At 38.5% G+C, this 24,711-nt stretch overlaps 1 protein-coding gene across 1 annotated transcript; it reads left to right on the forward strand.

The window, feature by feature from the left end:
- Positions 1-1,888: 1,888 nt before the first annotated feature.
- GHRHR (growth hormone releasing hormone receptor) lies at positions 1,889-24,141 on the forward strand. The gene is made up of 13 exons (XM_054814808.1): positions 1,889-1,945; positions 7,860-7,965; positions 8,576-8,683; positions 9,901-10,001; positions 13,039-13,136; positions 14,673-14,805; positions 16,004-16,157; positions 17,030-17,090; positions 17,646-17,715; positions 18,841-18,932; positions 19,680-19,809; positions 21,359-21,400; positions 23,741-24,141. The coding sequence occupies exons 1-13, from the start codon at positions 1,889-1,891 to the stop codon at positions 23,861-23,863; spliced, it is 1,275 nt and encodes a 424-aa protein (XP_054670783.1). The 3' UTR covers positions 23,864-24,141.
- The last annotated feature ends 570 nt before the right edge of the window (positions 24,142-24,711 follow it).

Below are 24,711 nucleotides of genomic sequence, written 5' to 3' on the forward strand. Positions count from 1 at the left end.
TTTGTAAGACAGCTAAAACTCCCTCTTGTAATCCTACTACTGAAAGCACTTTGACTAGTGTAAATATTCAGGTTGTCTACCTCCTCAAAAGGCAACATGAAGTAATCAGCAAAATACTGATAAGAACTGAATACTGTTGCCATACATTATTTTAAAGGCATGTGGCAGGATGAATTAAGACTCCGTAAGTTTAAGTTCTCTTACTAGCTTTTTTCATAACTTTACCAGCTGAAAAAGTAAATTTAACACTATGGGGTGAAATTTTTCCATGCTGTACCTCTGCAGGGAAATCTTTTGGGTTTTGAGATTCTGTAGCTTCTGAAATGAGTTTAGGAAAAATATCAGAATTTTCCCTTGATGAATACAGTTATAAATGTTCATTTACAAGGTCTAGAGCTTCATCCTCTGGAACTAGATGATGAAAATTTGCAGGAACGCAGCTCAAATTTTGTTTTAGACAGCCCTGTGAAAGCTTGCTTAATTTAGGAAAGGTATAAGGCTTTGGGAAAAAAATGAAATAAATCCTTATGCACACACTGAAAGGAAAGCTTGCCACCTTCAGCTCTTCAAAAACACCTTCTTGCATTGCTCATACTCAGTTCCCTTGCAGATCCAAACTACAACCAAGCCCCAATGGCTTCATCCCTGCGGATGTTTCCAAATGTAGACGAGCCCTGCATAAGTACAACTTTAGTTCCTCGTAGCTGTGGTGACTCTAGGAGCTGGGAGGCTCCTTTCCAAGGTCTCAGCTTTCCCCTACCCAACCTGTGCAGACAAGCAGTTAGAAGTCATTTGACACAACTGCAGAAAGGTGAGCAGGGAAGAGGGACAAAAAGCAGTGTCAGAGGTGAAAACAGGGTTGTGGGATGGACCAACATGGAAGATGAGAGCCAGGGTTAAGAACTGATTTTGAAGAATGGCATGATATGAGAATAGAAGAGTTGAGAACAATATTTTAAAGGTATTTCATATCTTTTGTTTCTGATTTTGCAATGTTAACACTTGCTTAATGTTGATGTGGAATTTGAGGTCCTTCAAGACAGTATAAATTAGTAGACAAGCTTTCATTTATACACATCATGGCTGGAGTACAGCTGACCTTACGTTTAGACATTAGACATTTAGTTCTGAGGGAGACTGAGTATTTCCAAAGTGGGGTTCATCCGGCCTGTCTTAAAGTTTAGGATGAGATGTATGAGCTGAGTGTACATATTTCTATACTTTGACTAGGGAAGTTGACTAGTTCGGATTTAGATACTGAACTTTCAGAAGCCTGAAGCAAAGTGAGAAGAATCCCTTGTGAATTTTGCCTTCAAATCAATGTCTAACAGGTACCCAGCAGAATTTGTGTTCACATGGCTCTTTTTGATCCTGTATCTTAAAATATAGTACCATGACCATTATATTCCATACAAACACACCCACACACAAATGCACTGATGTCACGTTATGAAATGTGCTGTATTTCAATAAATTTGCATTAATATTAGTGTTAGGAGAGGGTTTCTTTTATGTCAGCTATGTTGTTTTAATATAGGATTAGCAACATTTAGAGCTGTCCATCCCTCCTAAAATAATTTTGTATTACAAAGAAAGAAACAGAGGTCTCGTCAGGAGGTACAGGACTCCTGTAATCTTAGGATCAATCACTCAGTTCATCCAGTTCAGTCTTTGAGCATGCAGCAAAGTCAAAAAAGGTGGAAAGCAGGTTAAATACAGCTTAGAGAGTTGTTAATATTTATTTCCCACTTTGCTATACTGTTACGTCACTTCTGTGCAAAAAGATAAATGCTTCAAATCAGCAACTGACAGGAGAAAGGGAAGTCAAAAAGCTGGTGAAAGATGCTAAGAAAGGCTAAAGAAGTGAAGTCTGACTCTTGCTTGGAACATGAACTCTAGTGCCTTATACCACTGTGCTCTGTACACTCTGAGTCTGGCAGTGCTTGTAAGTAATTGCATGAAAAAAAGCTTTTACTCCATTGTTTTTCAATAATTGTTCATTTTCTTCTTGGAGCAGATGGTCTGATACAGCTTTACTTTTTGCATGAGTCTCTTTTCTGTTTATTTGCTTTGGCTTCCAGTTAAACAAGGCAAGATGCTATGAAAAGTGTGAACGGTGGCAGAAGGGACACACGCTGTAGTATCTATATATCAATGCACTTCACTGCTTTCTTACCACACACTCACTAAGGAGAAACAACATAATTGGCAGAAGCCTGCATTTTATTTTATTTTTTTTTTGTGTGTAGGCTTTAAAAGACAGTGACAAAGAAGAAAGAACTGGAGGAGAGCTGTTACATCAGAGCAGCCGAGTTTTGATAGAGTTTTCTTAAATTTCAGATTATGCAGTCTAGTTACAATTTCATCTGCCTTGTTGGTAGCATTAATATTATTTAATATGCGAGCAGCGGAGATGCCACAGGTAACAAATGAGTTGAACCAGCAGGGATGCTTATGACAGAATCAGAAATATCCAAGTGCATTAAAAAGCCTGGAGGTCTTGCTGATATTTTGCTTTGGACCATGATTAGTAAACCAGCATTCAGGACCACACAGATATCAGGAAAGGTCTGTGAAAAGTTGAGGGAGAGTATTTTCTTTGCTTTTGAGAGTAATTACATTTTCAGCATCTTCCTTTGGTGATCCTTCTGCTCTATCCTTTCCTCTTCCCCGGGAATCTCTTTTCTGAAGATTCATTGCATGAGGGGTGGCTCAGCAGCTTGGGTTTTGTGGTTAAAGAGAAATAAACCACTGTGAAATGACTGAAAAGATTCTTTTATGAATGTGAAGCTATGGTTTCCTTTGTATCATCTGTGTGACAAACTCCGCTTACCTGTGGTGGGAGTAGATAAGTATGATTGCTCAAGAAGTAGAATATCAGGATCCAGTGCAAATAGTTAAAAATATCACTGAAGATCTCTCTGAGAACCTGTCCCGTTTACCCAAGAGAAATAGCACTTTATTCTATAAAGTTGGCTTGGTTCTAACACAGTTATGCACTGATCAAAACCAAATTTATGTCTAAGTGTATAATAAAAATCTCCTAGCATTTGTTGCATATTTTATTTTAATAGAGGGTAGCTAAACAACTCTTATTTGAGTAGAAAATGGTGGCAAAACCTCCATCTGTTGTCATTGTTAGGGTAACTGGATACTATGCTTTCCCTGGAAGAGCTGACCTCAACTTTTGGAGAGGTTTTAAATGCTTAAGAGGTTGACTCTCAGCCTCCATAAATTGAGAATTTCTTGCTGTCATTGCTTGCCTACTGTAATGTGAAAAGAATGTAAATATTGATCCATTCAATGTATATGAGAGAAAACAAAGGAACAGCATCATTTAAGCAGCAAATTTTGCATGATGTTATGAAAACACCGAGAATAATTTTAAAAAAAAGTTTACTTTTTACGTGTGCATTTTATGTCCTTCTTTAGAGCCTGATCTGGAAAAGGGGTTTTTTCTTGTTGTTGTGTTTTTTTGGTGGTTTTTTGTTTTGTTTTGGTTTGGGTTTTTTGTTTGTGGTTTTTTTTTTTGTGTGTGTGTGTGTGTGTGTGTGTGTGTTTTTTAATCACATTACCAAGACTTTCAGCAGGGGCCCTCTGACAAGGGTAAAGGTTTGCTTGACTTTCAGTGGTTGTGCTGATCCACAGATCCATTTAATAAATTAACTGATGGATATAGCAACTGCAAATTCATATTCTATTTGGAACATATCAGTGTTTATTTCATTTGTAGTTTAGTTTTCCTCAGCAGCAATATTTTTGTATAAAGTTATTCAGGAGAACAGCCTGAAATAATAGTTATGGTCCTCTTAAAAAAGATTTTCTACTTTGACTCCTGTTGCACAATTCCTATCATTTTTGCTCTTCTAAAAATAATATTGGGGAAATACCTGTTCCCTTAACTCTAAATGCGGTGCAAATATGACCACATGAAAAGCACTTATACTTTTTCTAAGCTATATTTATTCTATAAGTGATAACCTGACCAGCAGGGAGAATTGCATTTGTCCCAAGTTCTTTTGCAACCTCAGACAGAAAGTGAAATATATTCTAAAACTTAATTATATTTGAGCAACATAATAATTAAAAAAACTTTGAAGCTCCACTCTTTATTATCTTATAAAAATAGTTTAGCCACAATTTTTATTCTGTAGTGAGAAATAAATACCTCCAGAGGACTATTTAATCTGCTTTAGTTAAACCCCCTGTGTTAGACCGGGGTGGGTTTTCAGACATAATGCAATAAATGAATGTGGAAGAGCCCATATTCATACATCATAATATTAAACATTTTGTTGAAGACCCTAAAGTAAGATGGCAGTTATGATAGAATCATAGGATCATGGAATGATTTGGATTGGAAGGGACCTCAAAGATCATCCGGTTCCAGCCCCCTGCCGTGGGCAGGGACACCCTCCACTAGACCAGGTTGCCCAAAGCCCCATCCAACACTTCCAGGGATGGGGCCTCCACAGCTTCTCTGGGCAACCTGTTCCAGGGCATTCCCTCCGGTCCATTGACAGAGGCATCTCTTCTGAGGACAGCTCAACTCCTACACGATCGGAATGGTCCTCTGGCAAAGGTATGCAATGAAAAGACAAGAGGCAATGGGTACAAACCGGAATATAGAAAATTCCATTTAAACTCAATAAACTACTTTTTACTGAGAGGGTAACCCAACACTGGAAGAAGCTGCCCAGAAAGATTTTGCAGTCCCCATCCTTGATATCCAAAACCCAGCTGGACACAGCCCTGAGCAATCTGCTCTGCTTGACCCTGTGTTGAGCAGGAAAGTTGCATTAGATGATCCCCAGAGGTTCCTGCTAGACTCACAGATTATTCAGTGATCTGTGAGCTACAGAGGGGGTTTCTACAGGGAGGATCCTAAGACAAATGAACTACCAAAGTGGCAAACTAAAAGTAGTAAGTGCTATTCATCTAACTGAATTTAGGCTGAAGCCTGAATTTAGAAAGTAACCATGGATTTAACAGTCGGGGGAATCCTAGCAAGTTGAGTCTAAACCATAGCTCATTCCATCAAAAGTAAATGTATAAAATAATTCAACCAATCTATGCACAAGAATGCTAGCTTCTTTCTATTATCCTTATGAAAGGAACCTAAGATGACTAGATCAGATAATGATGTCTCTGTAGACACAGACAACAAAGGGAGCTGAATCATGTGCACAGACTTTTATTCTTGTCTTAAAGAATGGCTCATACCTTTACTCCATTATTTCATGCTTCCAGAAGTGGGCAGAAGAGGAGGAGGTAGAAAATGTGATTAAACAAGCAAGTCTATAGATGTCTTCAGAGTAGTTTGGAACCTGATTCTATACCTTGTTTGGGAATAGTATTCAGAGCTGTTTGGAAAGTGTAAGGGTCTAATAGATGTAGTCAGATGCTCTAGGGGGATGAATATATCTAGAACACAGTCTGGGAGTCGAATAAACCTTTTTAGTTTATTTTACCTGAGCTTCTGTCATAGCAGATCTTGCACTCAGTGTTTATTTAAGCAGGGGTTAGCGCTGACTTGAATATAAACTGTGAGAGCATGTCTTAAGGTCAGGTATTCTTGAAAGAAGAGGTAATAATTTAAATACCTGGCACTTCATCAGCCTCACCTTTTTATTTGAGTGTGGTAAAGTGTTCTCACAAGTTGGGAGACTTAGAAAAAGAAAGAAAAAAAAAAGGTTTCCTGCACTGGTGAATAAGCCAAACAATCTTTGTTCTTGCCATGAACATTTCAGTGAGCAAAGGGACTTTTCACAGGCAAAATCTAGTCAATTTTTTTTGCCAGGAGAAATAATTTAGGACTGTGCAAATGGGTACATTTCCTGTCTACTGAGGTTTTTCTGGGCACAGTTCACTGAACAAAGAGAATGTTGTAAAACAGTTTTTCAGTAAATGGGTTGACTAGGTTGACTGTTTTTTCTACTGACTAACAAAGCTACTTTTTTTGCAATAGCTGCCATACATGATGGGTAGTGAGCTTTTCAGCACAGATGACTCTCATTGTCCAGGGTGAGTATAAGGGGAGAAGAGATATCAAGTGAGCAGAGATGTTCAAGACAGATGCCAATTTTCTGTCATCCTGCCTACCATTGCATATCTTAGTGAAGTAGAGTTGAGGAGCTCCCTAGACTACCTGTTTTTACTGATGGGGGCTGACTTCACTGAGGCATCCTATGCATCAGATCTCCACCTCCTGGGGCTAAGGCAATGGCTGGCCTCTGCTCCATCCGTTCATAGTTACCATCCTCTCCCATACACCAAACTTCATTCAGCCTTGAGTGTGGGGCCCTCCTTTTCATTGCTGCCTTAAACTGATCCATGGCACTGCTGTCTGTCAGTTTGCCATGAAAACCACATCCTCCCAAAAGTGCAGTAAATGGGAAACAGACTATCTCCTTGAAAGGCATACGCGTGGATATACGCATTTTCAACTGCCAGGGTCCGAACCACAGAAGAGCAAAAGCTGTGCAATTAATCCAGTATTCTGCAGCAGCCTGAGATCCTCAACTTGTTAACCAATGTGCAGGTTAAACGCTCTGCAGACCAACATGAGATATGGACATTAACATGGAGGGGAAACACCAGCTTATTGGAACGGATATGATCTGCCCTCTGAATGAACTGAAAGCCAGCTATTTATTTTCCAAATTCCCTGAATATTAATCTTCTCTGTGTGGAACCAAACTGAGCCATATGCCAGCCACCTGTTCACCACGCAAGTCCCATCCTGAGTTTATTTTCTGTTATGTGTATTTGTGTCCTTATATCTATATTCACACATACAGAGCACACTGGCACCAGTGGACAGGGCGTAGAGCTAAGATGAGAGTGTCTCTGACGACAATTGACCTTCTGGGGTTGGGGGCAATGGCTATGGTTGGACAACGCACATATTGCTTTCTTCGTGAAAAATAGACGCGTGTACTTCTGCACAGTGGGTACGCCCACAACAGTCGTGGTGTGTAACGGTCTGCTGCAGACTGTGTGCTTTGGTGGCCAAGGTACTCTGGATCCCTTCTAATTCTCTTGTGGTGCCCATGTAAGTACAAGTCTAAATAATGACTAAAGCAACTAAAAGATTCCGGCTGTTAAAACATTAGGTGTCTTTTTTTTTTTTTTTTTCCTCTTTATACCAGCATACCAAACCAACAAATGCTTTGGTGCAGAGTTTTTTTCCAAAGAAAGGAGTTTTGCCTCCCACTTTGTGTAAAGAAAGGCAGATTGTAGAAGGGAGAGAACAGATTCTTTCCTTTTGGAGTGAAGAGCTCATTCAGAAGACAATTTTGCAGTAATCATATCTGTTTTCAAGATGTTGTTTCTTTGGAGGTTGGCAGGGGCATGTCTATGCTGCAGAGCAGGTGGCATCTGCAGCATGCCCTGTGGTGCTGGGCCCTTCACCATTAAGAAAAGGAGCCCATACAAGTGCGCTCTGTCTCCCTGGGCCCACATTTCACAAGGGCTAAAGTCAGGGTGCGAATGAGTCCTGCACTCAAACCCAGGCCCTAGCAAAGAGGTCCTTCATTATCAACACAGCCAGAGAAATCTTATAAACTTTCCAGTACAGAGTTGTAGCTATCATCCTCTGACAGCTATGCTACCTAAAGATTTTCTCTGATGTAAAGTAGCACAGGTCAACTGCGTTTGACAGAGCTCAGCTGGGTTCATCTGCCGACAGCATTGCAATTTATGCAGATGCAGTGGCACCCTTTAACCACAAAACCCTAAGCTAGTGCTCTATGTCCTAACACAGCCCTGGAAGTTGCAAAAGTGGGTCTGGACTTAATGGCTCATTAGATCCCACCCAACCCCTTCTTACTAATCAGCTGAAACTTCTCTCCCTGTAGGCTGCTGGGAATGTCCACCCAGAATGTGATTTTATGACCGAGCTGAAGAAAAAAGAAGCTGAATGTCTGAAGGACTCAGAAGAGCGTGGGAATGCAACACCAGCAGGTATCCATGTGTGAGGGATGAAAAGAGTTACAGGGAAGGGACACCACAGTCAGGACACAGCCGTGCTGCCAATGTGTATGCTTGAATGTTTGACTTATTGTCCCACATCCCTGTTCTCTGGTCAGCTCTTCTTCCATCTACTCCCATTCCTTTCAATTCTTTATTTTCAACATTTGTTTCACATTCAGATATGGATAGTCTAACTGAGTGAATCTTTGTGTCCTTGTCTATTCCTGCCCCAACTGGATGCTGCAATGGCATCATGCTTGTTATGTGAGAGTGTGTTGATCTTTAAAAATCGGGTAACCCCTTAACAATTACTGTGGTACGGTCTTTCTTCCAACATCACCCTACCTCCTGTTTCTACAATATGTTTTCATTTATCACATTATGTCTGAAAACCCACCCCAGTCTAACACACGGCATCTAACTAAAGCAGATTAAATAATCCTCTGAACGTATTTATTTCTCACTACAGAATAAAAATTGTGGCTAAAGTATTTTTATAAATATATATGTAAAGGGTGGAGGGTCAAAGTTTTTTTAATTATTATTTTTATGTTTCTCAAATACAATTATGCTTAAAAATATATTTCACTTTCTGTCTGAGGTTGCAAGAGAACTTGGGACAAATTACTGTGCTGGCCAGAGGCAGATGCTGGAGAGACTCTTGCCTTACCATGCCCAAACATCCTCTTTCACTTCATGAAGGAGCCAGGTGGTGTGCTATCACGGTTGTACTCGTATCGTTGTGTCGCGTGCCTGGCAAAAGCATTTCTAAAAATAGGGGGTGAAGACGGAACATTGCAAGTTCCTGCTCTCTAGTTGGATCAGAACATTACTGCAAAGATTTCAGTAGGATCTGAGGGAGCTTAGCAGGTCTTCTCATATTTTTAGTTTTATCCATAACTGGATATAATCTCATAGCCTGTGATGAGGCCTGGAGCCAAAGAATGCTGAAATCAGTGGAGTGATTTCCATTGGTTTCCACAGGCTTTGGGATCAGCTTGTTGCGTGAATTTTCTAGAGCTCGTATGAGGGTTCTCTAGGTCAGAAATTAAGTGTGGGGCTTTATGAGATTTATGCTCTGATTAGTGTGGGATGAAATGAAAGGCAGAGGTATGAATAAGGTGATTGTTTAAGACCAAGGTTGGACATGCAAAGCAGAATTGAAGGAGCATATGTGTTGGGTCAAATGCAAGACTGTGCAAACTGATGCCTTCGTGACTGCTTACTCTCTGGGTGAATATGGCTCGGAACAAACTGCAAGCCCATAAGGAGGAAACAATCTTCCAGGAAAGACCTAGATTTGGCAGTTCCACAAGAAAAAGAAACTGCAAAGCCCAACCTCTGCCTCACCCAACACATGCTAGTTAAAAATGAGGGATAAGGAAAATCCCTTTCATCTGTGCAGATTCATTTCCTGCCCTGGGATTCTCCTACTTATCCTTCATCTGACTCATAAATCTTTTTATGGAAACATGCTATCCTCATAGAACAAACTACTTATTCCAGTCTCTGATCTACAAAGAAAGAGTAAGCCCCAAGGAAGGTGGGAGTGAGAAGGGATACATTAGATGGGTGAGTGCTGAACGAGGCAGAAGTTGGATGGAGCAGTGCTTCCCGGTCTTCTTCGGTGGGCTTCCTTCTCTCTGATATGGTTTCTTCCTTACTTCTTACCTCTGCCTCTGTCACTTCGGTTCTCTCACTTCTTCCCATTTCTTGTCTCCAGATAAAGTGAAAGGTTTTGTATCTGACTACCTGAATGTACATATGCAAAGTGTCTTATCAACTCTGACGTGCTAATGGAGATCATCCTCTCTTCCTGGTATGACCTTCATACCAGCAAGAGTTCTTCTCCTGGTTTTTATTTTCTGTTATGTGGCTTTTCATCAGAAAAAAACCCAAAAAAAACCAAAAAACCTTCTGTTTCAGCTGGGATAGTAAAAAGGAACTGCACAAAGAAAGGCTGGTCTGACCCATTCCCTGCCTACTATATTGCTTGTTCAGTAGAAGATGAGATTCCACTTGAAGAAGTAAGTTTAATTAAATAATTATGTGAGTGGTGAGCTGACCTTATAGGATTCCTTTCTATTTCTGAAGACCGCTGAGGAGGGAAACTCAGCTGAAGCTGAAATTTCTTACCAAGTATGCAGAATTACTAAGGATATTTTATTATTCAGGTATAAAAATGTAATAAAAATAAAGCCAGCTGCAAATTCCATACAACCATGCAATTCTGTTGAACTTGGTCACAGAAATAACAGCTAGAAATATATCACAAAATGTTCATAAAATATGAATTGAGTCATTTCAATAATAGCAGTCAGCAAGATGATTTTGTGGCATCACAGCATCAGTAGAGCTTATGTGCTACCATAACACCACTATTCCAAACTGAGCAATATCTAAGGATAGGAGAGGTTTCTGGTTTCTCATCCTGCCTGGCATAAAATATCTAATTCAACAAGGAAATAAAAATTAAAAAAAATGTTTTAAAATCTACATCTCTGTAACGCAGATCAGTATTTGACATGTTGCTTCATTTAGATTTGCACAATTGGTGATATTTAAAGTTCATCCGTACAGGGAAAGAAATAGTGCTTGATCTCTAACTAATACGGAGACAAACATATGGTATAGATATATTGTTTATCTTCCTGTAACTCCTCTTTCAGAGAAAAGAAGCAAGCCAAAATACTATATCATATTTTAATGAAAAATATCACAATCATTTTGTAATCAGATTTTTCTGTCTTATTAGCTACTGTGGAGAAAATGAGGAGTAACTCAGTGGAAAAAAATCTGAAGAATCTCCACTAAGTTTAAAGTGATAGAAAGGAGGTAGAAATCACTTTAAGTGATTAAAAATTAGTGGTCTAGTCTAACTCTAGATCTCCACCCTTCCTCTGTACAGGTTAAACACTACACTTTTGTCTTTATTTGTACAAGTTAGGCGAACACTATCCCTTTTTGTCCACTATAGAGAGAATGAAAATAATGTTTATGCTGTAGTTGATGAAGTCCATTCAACTTGCTGGAGAGAATTTAGTTTATATCATCATGGGGAGATTTCTCTTGTCTTCCCACTGCTATTTGTACAGACTACTCTCACGCTGTTTGACACAAACATCCTTTCCAGCCTCTAAGCCACAGTACCTGCTGCTCTCCATAAACAAACACACTGAAAAGCAACTCTTCTCTTTCTTTCCTTCTTTTGTTGCTTCCTTACATTTCTGGTGTAAAAACAACCTTAAATGAGTCTACGGATTTTTGTTTTAGTAGTAACCCACGTTGTACCTCAAAGTAAACTCCTCAGTTGTAGGTTTATCCAGTTAAGGATTTGATTATTTTCTGTGTTTTTCATCTTTGATTCGTAAGCGGAGGTTACCAACTAAGGTCAGCCTGGAACAGCTTTGATATGTTTCTCATGGACCTACTGCCTAGCTTTGTAGCTCTGAGGGACTTCTCTGAGCTCTGGCTGGAATTGTCTGTAGTCAGGTGTATGGGTAATATAAAAACTACTATTCATGGTTTCCATATCATTTAACTTCATCAATCTCAAAAAAAATTATTGTGTAAGTCTAAGCTAATCACTGCACGGTGGATCTATATTTGTGCTTTGGTCAGGATCAGGTGTGAGCTTTTCAAGGAAATCTCTTGGTTATCCCCACTTACTGCATTTACACTGAGGGGTGCTCTCAGAGAGGATGATCTGGCTTCCTGTGGAAGACAAATGCAGGGTGCAGCCAGTGTGCTCTTACCAATAATAAAAGTTCAGCCCATGGGGTTAGATTATGGCTAGTCAGAAATTCACGCAACACGGATGTAGGGTCCTCAGCACCAAAGGTTTCGCTCTGCTAAACCAGACCCATTGACCTGCATTTGTTAAGGCAGGCGTAGTGGTAGATCCTTTTCCTTGCTGACGGAAAGTGATAAGGTCTCATCTTCCAATGAGTTGAACTGACTTCTGGGGATGCTTGTTTCCCTTCGCTAACTATAAAAGAAACAGAGTAAGAAGAAACAGGATTGTGTTAACAATTAAACAGTACAGTTCTGTGGCCAGGCTCTCGCACTGCTCATTTTACTACAGACTCAGCTGCTCATACTTAGGCAGCTAATTTTTAAGCATCTAAAATAAATGAAACAAATCCTACTCAGTGTCAGTCTTACAATGCCTTAAGTGATACTTAAGGCTCAAAACAAGTATCTGCCCTTCCTCACAGTGAACTGTAGCTACACACTGCATAGTTGTGTACATTATAGGATACAAAAACATCAAAATGGTACCCAAGAGACTAACCATGTTAGATTGAAGAGAAAGATTTGCAACCTAGAGCTTAGTCATTCTATTTTCTGCTTCCATGTGTGATAGTTGAAGTCAGCTTATCCTCACTCAGAGATCACGTCTGACAGAAGTGCCATTTAAATTGAAATGGATTTTGATTGACATTCTGACTGAGTAACAATTGAGTCTGGAAGCAAGAATAAAGAGGAAAAAAAACAACCCCAGAAAAAAAAAGAAAACAACAACAATGAAAAAAAGAACCCAAACCCCCCAACACAATAAAAATGGAAAAGAAGAATAGATGGTAACATTGTAAGTAAGGAAGCAGAGTGAAGGAAAGTGGAGAAACATGAGGAAAGGCTGACAGATTTCTGTATTCATCACGCAGCCAGCTGCCAACAGGATTGTCCTACTATTGCTGTAGAAAAAAAACCCACGGTATAAAATGCAGTGCTTATAAAAATGCATAAGAGTTTTTATAATGCCTTTGTGGAAGACTGGGTTAGTTTTGTATGGGTTTATGAATGAGCTGGAAATCATCCTGACCGATATCTGTTTCTTTACCAAACTGGGCTGTATCCACATAGCTATGGAATGGGTCTTCACAAAAGAAACGTAATGGGTGATTTTAGTTGAATTTTACTCTGGGATTAAAAGGGGGAAAAGAAAGGCAGTCTGGGATGTGAACAGATTGGAAGCACCAAACAAAGCAAAACTGCCAGAGTCAGTAAACCAGCTGTCATTTGGCTGCAAGTTATGTGACAAATAATTCTCTTCTTTTATAGCAATCCTACTTTCCTACTATAAAGATCATCTACACTGTAGGATACAGTGTATCTATCACCTCACTCATTATTGCCGTGACAGTTCTTATTGCATTCAGGTATGTAAAGTTGTCCTCTCACCTCGATTCTTTTAATAGTTCTTAATATCTTAGACTGTATGAAACAACATTAGACATAACAAAGTAATATAGATAGAAATCCAGAAGAATAAAAATTAAAATTTCTGACCATATTGGTTTACTAATATTAAATTGGGAACAGAAATGAAAAGTCATCAGAGCCAGGTATAAGAAGAATCAGAACTCTGAAATAAACCTTGGCTGTCTATTGGTAAATAACCAATAGATAAATTTGCTTACTTTAGCTGGAGTGAATATAATTCTTTATAAATTATGTGTGCTTGCCTTTTATGGCTTCAGTGAATTTTATATTAATAAGAAGAATATACACAAAGAACTTGATTTTTAATCAATGTTCCTGTGACACTGTATATACTACTATTGAAACATTTACAACTAAATATATGTTTTGAAAGTTAGACTCTGAATTTGGCTACGTTTGATAAGATTTCTTTCCTACTGAACTATCTGGCTATTAGGCATTTTCAGGTATAATTTAGAATATCTAGAGTAAAACTGATTTCTTACTTTCTCATTTAATATAGATTTGATGTTTGTTGCCATGTAGGATTTATTTTATTAATCTTTGTTTATTTCTTGTATTTGTGCAGGACACAAAAAAAAAAAAAAAAGTTTTATTATTACGCTGTGAGAATCAGGTTTCCCTGGGGAAAGTTTCTTGACCTCTGCTAGTTCCTAGCTCATGTCTGGAAGTCAACAGATATGTTTATTGACATCCACTCTGACCTCAGGAAAACAAACGAGCCAAAATAAGGGGAAAGAAAGAAACAATGGACGTAAAGAGACTTAGCAATAGGGAGGAAAAAGTTATAGTTAACAATGGGGTTGGCATGTGAGTTCAGTAATAAAATTCTGCACACTCTAAGTGAGTCTTAAGATTAGGTGACCCCGGGATTACTAGATCTGGATGGAATTCAGCTTCTAATGGGACTCTTTTCTAACTAGTTAAGCCTTCAGCTCCACATGAAAGCAGAAAGTTGAAGCTGTACAATTCCTTCAAAAGTCTGCATTTAATAACAGTCAAAAAATTAACTAAACATGAGAATTTAAAGTAGATGTGCCAATTTTTTTTAAAGCAATTATCTGCATTTGGTTAATTCATAAGAGTAACTTTGGTAAATCAAGGAAGAATTCTTTAATTCTGACTGCACAGGGATTTTGCTGTATAGAATATCTTGCTGAGTAATCATTACCCTGTTCACTGAGAAAACTGTCTACTTAGTCCAGGATATCTCTGCATGCTTGCTCTTGGGAGCGTTTTAGCCACAGTCAGAATTGTATCAGTAAAGATCATTCTACAACTGCAGGTTTCTCTTGGCCCCAAAATAATGCCAACCAAAAGCCTGGCTCAGGTATACCGAACACAAGCTAAAACTGGAATTTAGCAGACAAGAAACAGATGATGAGATGATACAAGGACTTATTGCGTATTTTAATTACTGCCAGTAGAAGTCAGTTAATTACCTAAGAAGGACATTTCTTCTTTTCTTCCAGGAGGCTTCGCTGTCCCAGAAATTATATCCATGTACAGCTCTTTTTTACTTTTATCTTAAAAGCTATTGCCATTTTCATTAAGGATGCTGTCCTTTTCCAAGAGGAAGACATTGATCATTGCAGCTTCTCTACAGTAAGCGCATGAAAAACAGGATACTGTGGTACTCGATGTTTTTGCATACCATCTATATATGGTTTCAATTGTCATTTCTCTTTTTTACTACTTATTTTTTTTTCCTTTTAATCTGGTAGTGAAAATTGTATAATGCTATTATTCAGTACATTTTACCTCCATAAGTGTGCACCTTAGAACTTCTACATTCTGAATGCATCAATTTGTGATCCTGCAGTACTATAAATCAGATGTAGACTTTGCCACAGAAAAAAAGTTGTATTATTATTCAGGGAGTGTAGTGACAGGACAAGGGGTAATGGCTTTAAGCTGAAGGAGGGGAGATTTAGATTAGATGTTAGGAAGAAATTCTTCCCTGTAAGGGTGGTGAGGCACTGGAACATGTTGCCCAGAGAAGCTGTGGATGCCCCATCCCTGGAAGTGTTCAAGGCCAGGTTGGATGGGGCTTTGGGCAACCTGGTCTAGTGGAGAGTGTCCCTGCCCATGGCAGGGGGGTTGGAACTAGATGATCTTTAAGGTCCCTTCCAACCCAAACCATTCTGTGATTCTATGATTCTATGATTACACTATTACACTTCTATAATCTGAAGCCTAAAACTGAAGATCTCTGAGTACCTCAAACACAAGTTTTAAAAGATGTTTCTTCTGGAAATGTAGAATTTCATGTTCTGACTGGAAGCTCTGAATTGTAAACCACAAGACAGGCAAGGTATTAGGCAATCAGCTTAGCTTTGGTCCAACAACATATATTGGCAACATGGCAATGGTTTTCAGAGGTTTATGGGATGATTCTTCTGCATTGCTCATGGCCACACAAAAATTTAAAACTGAGCCTAAGTAGGAAGGTGGTATAGGATGGGTCCTTGAACACACTTTTCTCCAAGAGATATGGAGCATTTGACTCTACTTGTATAAGTTACACTGAAGGTAGTGCATTTGTGGGAGAAATCATATGGTTGGGAGACCAAGCTATATTTCCAGCATAGGGATATAAATCAAAATAGAGTGGAGATTCCAAGCTCTTAGGATGGTTAAAGCCTTACTATTCAGAAAGCCATATTACATTTGAAGCTTTCTCTTTAAACATGCATGTAATTGTGAGATCTTCTTTGTAGAAGTTACAGATGCTTACTGCCTCTGCGAATCAAACACGTATATGCATGAGTAATGCCAAAACTATGACTTTTCTGTTCTCTAGACTGAATGCAAGATCTCAGTTGTTTTCTGTCACTACTTCATGATGACAAATTTCATGTGGCTGCTAGTAGAGGCTCTTTACCTAAACTGTCTACTACTCTCATCTCTTTCTCATGGAAGAAGATATTTTTGGTGGCTTGTTCTCTTTGGCTGGGGTAAGTAAGACTTTTATATGAAATTAATAAAAGGCAAGATATTACAGAAAGCTTTATCCATCCCATTAAAAATATTGGATATGGAATCTAGTCTGTCTAATTGAAATGCCCAACTTGGGCATTGCTTTGATTTTATTTTTACATGCATACTAGCAAGGAACAATGAAGGTTTTTTAAAACACAGATTCCTCTAACGAGCTGTCCCAATTACCTAAGGTATACCTTGCTTTAGTTCATGCAAGAATGTAGCTACATAGCCTTCTTCTGAGAATGGGTCCATCTGGAGGCATAGCAGGCATTTTCCTGATATTGCTACAGCCCGTCTTTTGCATTGGGCAATCGTGTGAATAAAGGAGCTCTATCCACTAAATAACAGTGCCAGCATGAGACAGCAACATCTCCACTCCTTTTTCTTGTAGTCTGCAATAAATCTAATTGTTCAGGCCTTTGTAGTGACTTACTTAGAAATTAAGTGGTTTCCCACATGAAAAACTGAGTTTTAATGTGCTATCTGCACCTAAGTGCTAACTTCAGGTGAGATCACACATGTGAATTGTGTTCATGTTAGTAAGAGCCTGCAAGTTCAGTCCTCCGTGCAGAGCTATATCATGTACAACATGTGTCCCTTTATAGCTTCACAGTGATGCATGATCACCAAACAATGTCTTAACTTGTTTCATTTCATCACGGGTATTAAGAGATTTCTTTTTAGATTTATACTATGAGTCTAAAGCAGTTCCTGCTGCATGAATGGGCCACAGAGGGTAATTCCAGTTCTGAAAATGAGTGATCTGTATCATCACAGCAGAGTTTCAGTGGACAAGATTTGGATTAATTGATGAAATTAGACAACCACATTTTTTGTTTAACAGGTTTTCCAATGCTTTTCACTCTTATATGGATATTAGCAAAATTCTACTTTGAAGACACAGCGTAAGTCATTGTTTCCTACATTATTCTAGATTCCTGGGTTATATTTTTAAAATAATGATAGGGATGAAGGCTTATGTAATTTCAATTACATGGGAGAATAATATCAGTATATTACCCACCTTTCCCTACATCACCAAGTAGATTAGTGCCTGGAGTAGAGTTCTGCATTTCCATTCCAGTAAGGACATAGTGAATGGGAATTATAGTTACCGTTAGAACATTTCATGTCTTAAATAAATGTCTTTGAAGGAAAAAAACCCTATATCTTTGTATCAGTCATGGCATCATCAGTTTAAGTCTTTTGTCAGAGTTGCTGCATCCAGGGCTGTCACTTAACACATTGAGATCATGAGGTTTGGGGTTTTTTTAAAACAGTAGGATAATCTGTAAAGAGTATGCCCTGTGCAAAGCAGAGTTTAAGTATTTGGATACTTGCGCTATACCTGCACTTCCACAAAAATATCTCTCTTCAGATTTTCACTGACACTGCTAGGTGGTGTCTTAATGGTAGTGATTACACACAAGTATGTTCTAAACTTACTGTTATTTTCTCAGATGCTGGGATATTAATCAAGAGTCTCCCTACTGGTGGCTAATCAAAGGACCTATTATAATTTCTGTCGGGGTAGGTACTTCTAAGTCTGCCAACATTAATTACAAGAAAAAATACATTTATATTAAAATCAGGTTACTGTTTGCTGAAATGTTGTTTGAAATAAGGAAAAGGAATGCTAGAATTTCTACTGTAAACTTGCCTACGTCCAATGCAAACTAAAAAGAGGCAGAGAACTGCCACCCCCCCACACCTCCCATTGCCAAGCATACATTCTTCAAAGAAATGAAAGATGTCATAGAATTGTCAGTTTGGTTGAAAATAATGGCAGGTGAGAGGTTAAGCCACCCTTACAATATTTGAAAACACAAGTTTTAGCTTAAGAGTCCAGAATCCTCCATAAGTGTTAATACAAACTTTCAAGGGCAATAGGTTTCTGTTCATTAGGTGATAACAATGATAATAGCTCTTGAGCCTGACGTTTATTGAATAAACTGATGGGCTTTAAATGATTATCATGTATGATTACTCCCACACGTCATTAAACCCAAGAAATGTTTGAGAAAGCAGCTAATGAATGACCTTAGGGCCATCTATTAAAAGCTTAATTTAATTGCAGGATAGATGCATACAAATAGGCAAACAATGTGAATTAAGAATCTCAAGTTGAATTGTGGTCATAGTTTGCCATGCTGCAATAAAATATTACATTCCCTTCCACCTCCATTATTTTTCCCCTTACTAGTGCTCATCTGACATCCACATCCAAAGTCAAGAGCAGGGAGACAGCTCAGATGCAGACATGTCATTGTAGATACCTATATTTCGCCAAACGAATTCTACAGATAAAGTCTAAAGATATTAGCGAGAATTTAATGCAATAACCATCTCAAAAGAGAATCAAAATTATATGAGATACAAAAAAATAAAAAGAATCACACAAGCTATTGACAAAAATAACTTACTTAACAAAGTCAAATTCTCAAGTTTTCATCTTCAGCTATTTCTTTAGGATGGAATGAAACCTATTGAGATGCTTGAATGCTGCCAACAGGAATGACTTTAGTAATCTTACACTGATCTCACTGAAACTACACAAATTATATAATAACTGAAATAAAAAATGAGATTTTCATGACAAACTTTTACATGCGAAAGTAACCTCTTCTTTTTTTCCCCCCAAAATATCATAAACAGGTCAATTTTGTCCTATTTATCAACATCATCAGAATTTTGCTGAAAAAACTAGACCCTAGACAGATCAACTTCAATAACTCTTCTCAGTACAGGTAGTGTATGGAATAAATAAAAAAACCCCTCAATTATTTTAATAATAAAAACTTGTATCATCTTTTCCAAAATGAGAAGCACATGTCCAGTGTCACAGGCTCAGTTTGGTTGGCATTGAATTTTAGAAATTCCCAACTTTATCCCATTCCCAAGGAAACTAAAGGATGAGACTCATCTCACCTAATAGTGACCATCTAAACATGATGTATTCAGATCAGTTCAGATGTCTACCTTCCAATTACAATCAATGGTGAGACTAGGAAACCGTTAACTGAATTCACATTGGATCTCTGATTTAGAGTAGGATAAATTGCTCTCTACAGAAGTCTTTTCCTGTGCATGAACTATAAAGGGAGCCTGCATATTACTTTCTCTCTATTTACTTACAAATAAATGTCAAATTTTCAGTGGCTCTGATGGGGCAAAATATATTGTACTCCTTTGTGTTTTCCTGAACTGCAATCTCATTCAGAAAGACAGAACGTTAAAATACCATAAGAAAAGCCAGGAATATGGTATTTCCATGAACATGGTATTGCCAGTAGGCAACAAGCATCAGAAATCTCTTTCAAGCTAGTTTCTCATTATGCTTTCTGCCCAGTAGTGTAGTCCCAAGAGATATGATCTTCACATGTAGATATTGAGATCCTCTTTTTAACTTCGGTTCATTACTGTTGCATATTGCATGCATTAGTCTTTACTCAGGAAAGTAATATTACCTTACTTCTTCTCATGTCCTGGGCTAGACGTCTCTCAAGGTCAACTCTGCTTCTAATTCCATTATTTGGAACCCATTATATTGTCTTCAACTTTCTTCCGGAATATACCAGCCTCGGGGTTCGGCTTTACTTAGAGCTCTGCATTGGATCTTTTCAGGTAAAATGATCACAGAGTCATAGTTCCTTCTTAGTAGATTTTCTAATTTAATCTAGTGTCCACATGACAACTAGTACTGCACCAAAAAAAAAAAAAAAAAAAAAAAAAATCATTGAATCCTGAAGCTGGTGTCTCCTCACAGAGTTCATAGTTCTTTGCTGAATTACGTTATCTGAAGATGTGACCTACATCCTATCTGGCTGTAGGCTAGACTGTATATTTGCAGATTTTGCAAATACAAGGCCAAGTCTTTCAGATGCATGTGTAAGTTGGATGGTGAGTCAAAGTCGAGCATAGGAAACCTTCTTTACTACCAGTGATAATCCACATACCTCCCCTGACTTCAGTGACAAGTTTAAGCGGATTTGGGCTGACGTTAAATTATCCAGAGGTGACCAAAGCTGTAAGTCCAGCCCCTTTCAAATTCTTTGGCAAAGAATAAATTGATAGGCAAGCAAATAAACACAGAATAGTGACTGATGCACATATCAGCCCCATACGGACTACTGCCCTGAGGAATGCTACATGCTTTTCTCTCCTGGGTAGGCAAAATGTTTGGTGTACTTTTGATGCCCCCAACTGCTCTGAATTGGCACACAGGGTGTGCACAGCCTGGGGAGCTTGGTGCCAACTAGAACAGCTACTGAGGCTGCTCTGACATACCCTCCAGGTGGCTTTGCTACCTGAGTTATGAGCAAGGCAGCACCCAGTTGCCCTTTTCTTTCCTCCATTTCCCTGTGCTTCTACAAGAAGGAGCTGTGGGCAATCCTACCAAACTTCACCTGTGTCCCTCTGAATGACTGCATGGCATCATTTGTCAGTGAGCATCACTGAAAATCCAGCAGTTGTGCTGGTTTAGTCCTCTTGAGGATTTAATCCATTGTGTCAATCCTGTCCAATGTACCCTGCACACCTTAATCCTGACCCTCCATACTTGGACCTGGCCTTCATTGAGTTAATTAAGAATGTAAGGAATAAGCAAACTGAATAAAAGGGTGAGGTGTTTAGTTTATATCTGATTGCTTAAGTCCATTGACCTCCTAGGATTTTCCTGGGTTTATCTCAGTTCAGAATCTTAACAAAAGTATTCAATAGGTCAGAATTTGATCTCATCTTATATACTGCTAAGACACAGAAGTTGACTGGAAAGCTGTATGAGCTACATACATGGATCTCCTTATGAAGTGTATGTTTCCTTACTGAGTTACACTGTGTAAAAAAAATAGCTTACAGTGTGTTTGGCTGTAGAATGGACCATACTTTTGTAAGCATAATGTGGGAGAACTTCAGCTGCCATATCATCTGTTCTGGTGAATTCATGTTGTTTTACTGAACTTACTTTGGTGAAATGCTACTAACTAGTTGATTATCTGGCTGATCAACTTCATTGGAGATACATAAGGAATTTTCAAATTTATAACAATGCTCCACTTATAATGATACTCTTTAATTCACATACACAGTACCATCATGAGGTCAGATAATGCAAGTGGCTTTTTCAAACTGTGCTAACACTCAACTTTGTTTTAATTTCCCCCCCCCCCCCCAGGGATTTATTGTAGCAGTTCTCTACTGTTTCCTGAACCAAGAGGTAAGGGACCTATATCCTTTGCAGTATTGCTCTCACTGGCAGATATATAAAGTTAGTAATCAGTTTCATACAGGTAGATAATAAAAACTTTTAGCTGCTTAGGATTGTCTGGTAAGATGAGAATCAATGGAGTTGAATTTCATTTCAATTATCTTCATGGGAATGAAGCCATCTAGTGGAGAAATGAACTTTTACTGCTTCGCTATTCCATCAAGCATTTTTTATCCTTTCTGCACATTTTTGTACTATGGTAGGGCTTGGAAACCCATGCAAGGTCCAGATCTGAAAGTACAAGCTGCTGTAGTGATGCAAAGAGATCTCCAGTTATAAAAAGTCTGATTAAATTGGAAAGTATTTAATTTTTTGTTGATTGCCCTATACCAAAATATTATTTTCTAGTATTTCTAATATGCTTAAAAAGCTTCTCAGTATTTCTTCATGTGGGTAAATCTCTTTTTCCTTTTAGAATATGTAAGTCAGAATTCTATTGTTGATGGGATAGGAATCATTCCACTTACTTTAGCAGTCAGATCCATTTATATACTCTAGATGCTGTGATGAGGATGCATCTTAAATTAATTATATAGGCAACATAACAATTTATCCTCTGTATTTTAGAATGGGTTGAAACCTTGGAATTTCGCCCTCTTTTCTGACTCCAGGGTAGCTGAGATGTTTAGAGTACGACTGGGATTCACTTTCAAACTACACTGAGAGTCTACTGCAGCTCCTAAAAAGGGAGAGCCTCCTGGTTCATGTATACTACCCCACAGGGCATCCCCCAGGATGTCCAAGGTGCATTTAGGAGGTGAATCCTTCCCCTAATCATCCCAATCAGTGAAACATAAAGAGATATTGAAAAGACCAAGTACAGTTGTCTGCATTAGACACAGCTGACCCACTATAGACTCCCAGGCTGTATTGACTAAATTGCCATTTTCCAAGTTTGAAGTCTAGGGTTGATTACACTTACAAACAGTATGTAAGTGTCTACAAGTGCCATGGTCCACACTTACTTGATAATTTTCTCAGAAATACCTGAAATAAAACAAGTGTCTTCAAATATGTTAACAATTCTTAGGCTTTCGGTTGAGTTGACGGCTATGAATTTTTGACTGTTCTAATGATGCTTGTGCTCAGTTAACTCCTGTTTCTTAGTCTATCAATAATCCTAATCTCTTTTGATAGTAGACAATAGCTTTACATCCACCTTGACATGCCAGACATTCAACACTTGAATTTAGAAATTTTCTTCCTATTAAACACCTGGGAAGGCACATTTCTAATGAGAATCAGGTGTGAAAGCAGCTTTAGTGGCTGGTCTGGACCTGCTCTATGTTTCTGTGAGCAGGCCAATGCGTGGTATACACAGTTGTCAACAACAGGAAGCAAATGTCTCCTGATTCCTGATGGCCTTCACTTCATGGTCTTAAATAGCAAAGTAATATTACTTCTCAGCCACAAATTGGTGAGTGTTGATTAAGAAACTTGCTGCAGATTACATTTTTCTAGAAACACATGGAAACAAGACAACATCCATTAACAACCGAGGAAAAGCAAGCAATGTGGAGAGAACGTGTTTAATTGTGTAGGCAATGTTGGTGAGACCATTACTGAAATAAGCTTTGAAAGGGATATTTTTAAAAAATAGGAGAAAATATTAAAAAAAAAACAGCTGAGAAAATAGACTAGGGCTGGAGAAAATGTTTTATAGTGCTAGAGTTAGAGACCTCAATCTCTCTTTTTTTTTTTTTCTCAGAAGATTGAGGTAACTTGACTATGCATAAATATATATGTAATATATATAACTACTCTGATAGGAGAAAGATACTGCTGACAGACTTTTCAGTTTGGTAGAGGAAAGTGTACTGAGGATCAACAGGTAGAAATAGAAACTAGGAAAGTTAAAAATGGAAGTGGGACTTTTTTCATTTATTTAACTGTGTGACAGCTCTAATAATAAACTTTGACTTTTGGGCCCATAGTCATTAATTAGGAACACAGGACTGGGTGGACTCATAAAAAGAATGTCCTTACCTCTTGAAAGGAAGAGTGGGATTCCTTTACTCTTTTCAGCATAGGAGGCCAACTCTGAGATAGTGACGCTAGACATTTTCATCAGCGCAGAGGGATGAGCATGCTGAGACAGGCTAGATGAAACATTCTCTGGAGGATTCTACTTTTCTCTATCAGCTAGAAAGGGAGTCCGGACGAACTAACTTGAACTGAGATGTTTGAATTTTACCTTTCTTTAGCCACCATTTCTGTCTTTCCTTTTCCCCACCCCTCTACTCCCAAGCAGTATTTGACCACAAAATAGCATTCTCCTTTCCTCTTGAGGTACAAACGGAAATTGGCCGGAGGTGGCATGGTAAGAGATATGGACTTATGCCAGTGTGGAGGAAGACAAGATGGACTGTGCCATCTAGTTCTGGAGTAAAGATGACTACATCTGTGTGCTAAAGATGGCCTCGGGATCTGGAGAAATCACATATAAAAGCCTGATTAGGTAAGAAAACCCAAACAACAAACAACCAAACCAAAACACCAAGCAAACATAATGACTGCAGTTTATACAGAGCAAATTGATTGAGGATCCACTTCTGCAGCAGTTCTGCCCATCAGACTTCTTTTGCAGGACAGGCATTGAGGTGACATATTAAACATGACCGACTGATCAAAATAGCCCTCTCATTGATAAACTTTGCACCACAGCAAACACAAAAATTGCCTCTTCTGGGTTCACTTCTTGTACATTTTCACTGATGAACCATATAGCATAATGTGTCTAGGGAGCGGACACCAGTAGTACCCTTCAGTAACACCATAGATGACCAGGTCTGGAAACTGGTATTCCTTACGCAATGGGAAATGGAGTCTATTCAGCTTGTTCAAGCTTTGTTCTTTGTTTTGATGCAGTAGACATGCAAATAAGAAGCCAAAAGTCTTGTTAAACTGCAACACAATGCCCAAGAAGTCCTCTTATATTGTGTTTTTGTATTGTCTCTTTAGATGTAAAAAGGTTCACAGTTCACAATAAAACCCAATACACTCTCATTTTCTCGTGTTATTCCAGTAGTTACAAGTTAGAACAATTCCAAGAGCCAAGTAGAAGAAAGTGGAGGTGTTGGGAAGGACAAGGCTCTATAAGATAACCGTTAAGGAATAACTCCTCTTTGCAAGTTAATTAGAAAGAAAAGGAAACTTTTCCACAGAAAAAGAATGAGACCCACAGGAGATGGACTAGGAGACTGCTAGGAATACTGCTAAGTATTTTCTTATATGTGACTGTTTTTGCTCTCCAGTGTTGT

This window comes from Grus americana, chromosome 2 (genome assembly GCF_028858705.1).
Source record: "Grus americana isolate bGruAme1 chromosome 2, bGruAme1.mat, whole genome shotgun sequence".
Lineage (NCBI taxonomy): Eukaryota > Metazoa > Chordata > Aves > Gruiformes > Gruidae > Grus > Grus americana.

Coding starts and splice junctions, on each gene's coding strand:
- GHRHR (XM_054814808.1), top strand. CDS start 1,889: ATGAACTCTAGTGCCTTATACCACTGTGCTCTGTACACTCTGAGTCTG. Junction 18,933..19,679: donor AATAACTCTTCTCAGTACAG/GTAGTGTATGGA, acceptor GTCCTGGGCTAG/ACGTCTCTCAAGGTCAACTC. Junction 21,401..23,740: donor ACTGTTTCCTGAACCAAGAG/GTAAGGGACCTA, acceptor TTTCCTCTTGAG/GTACAAACGGAAATTGGCCG.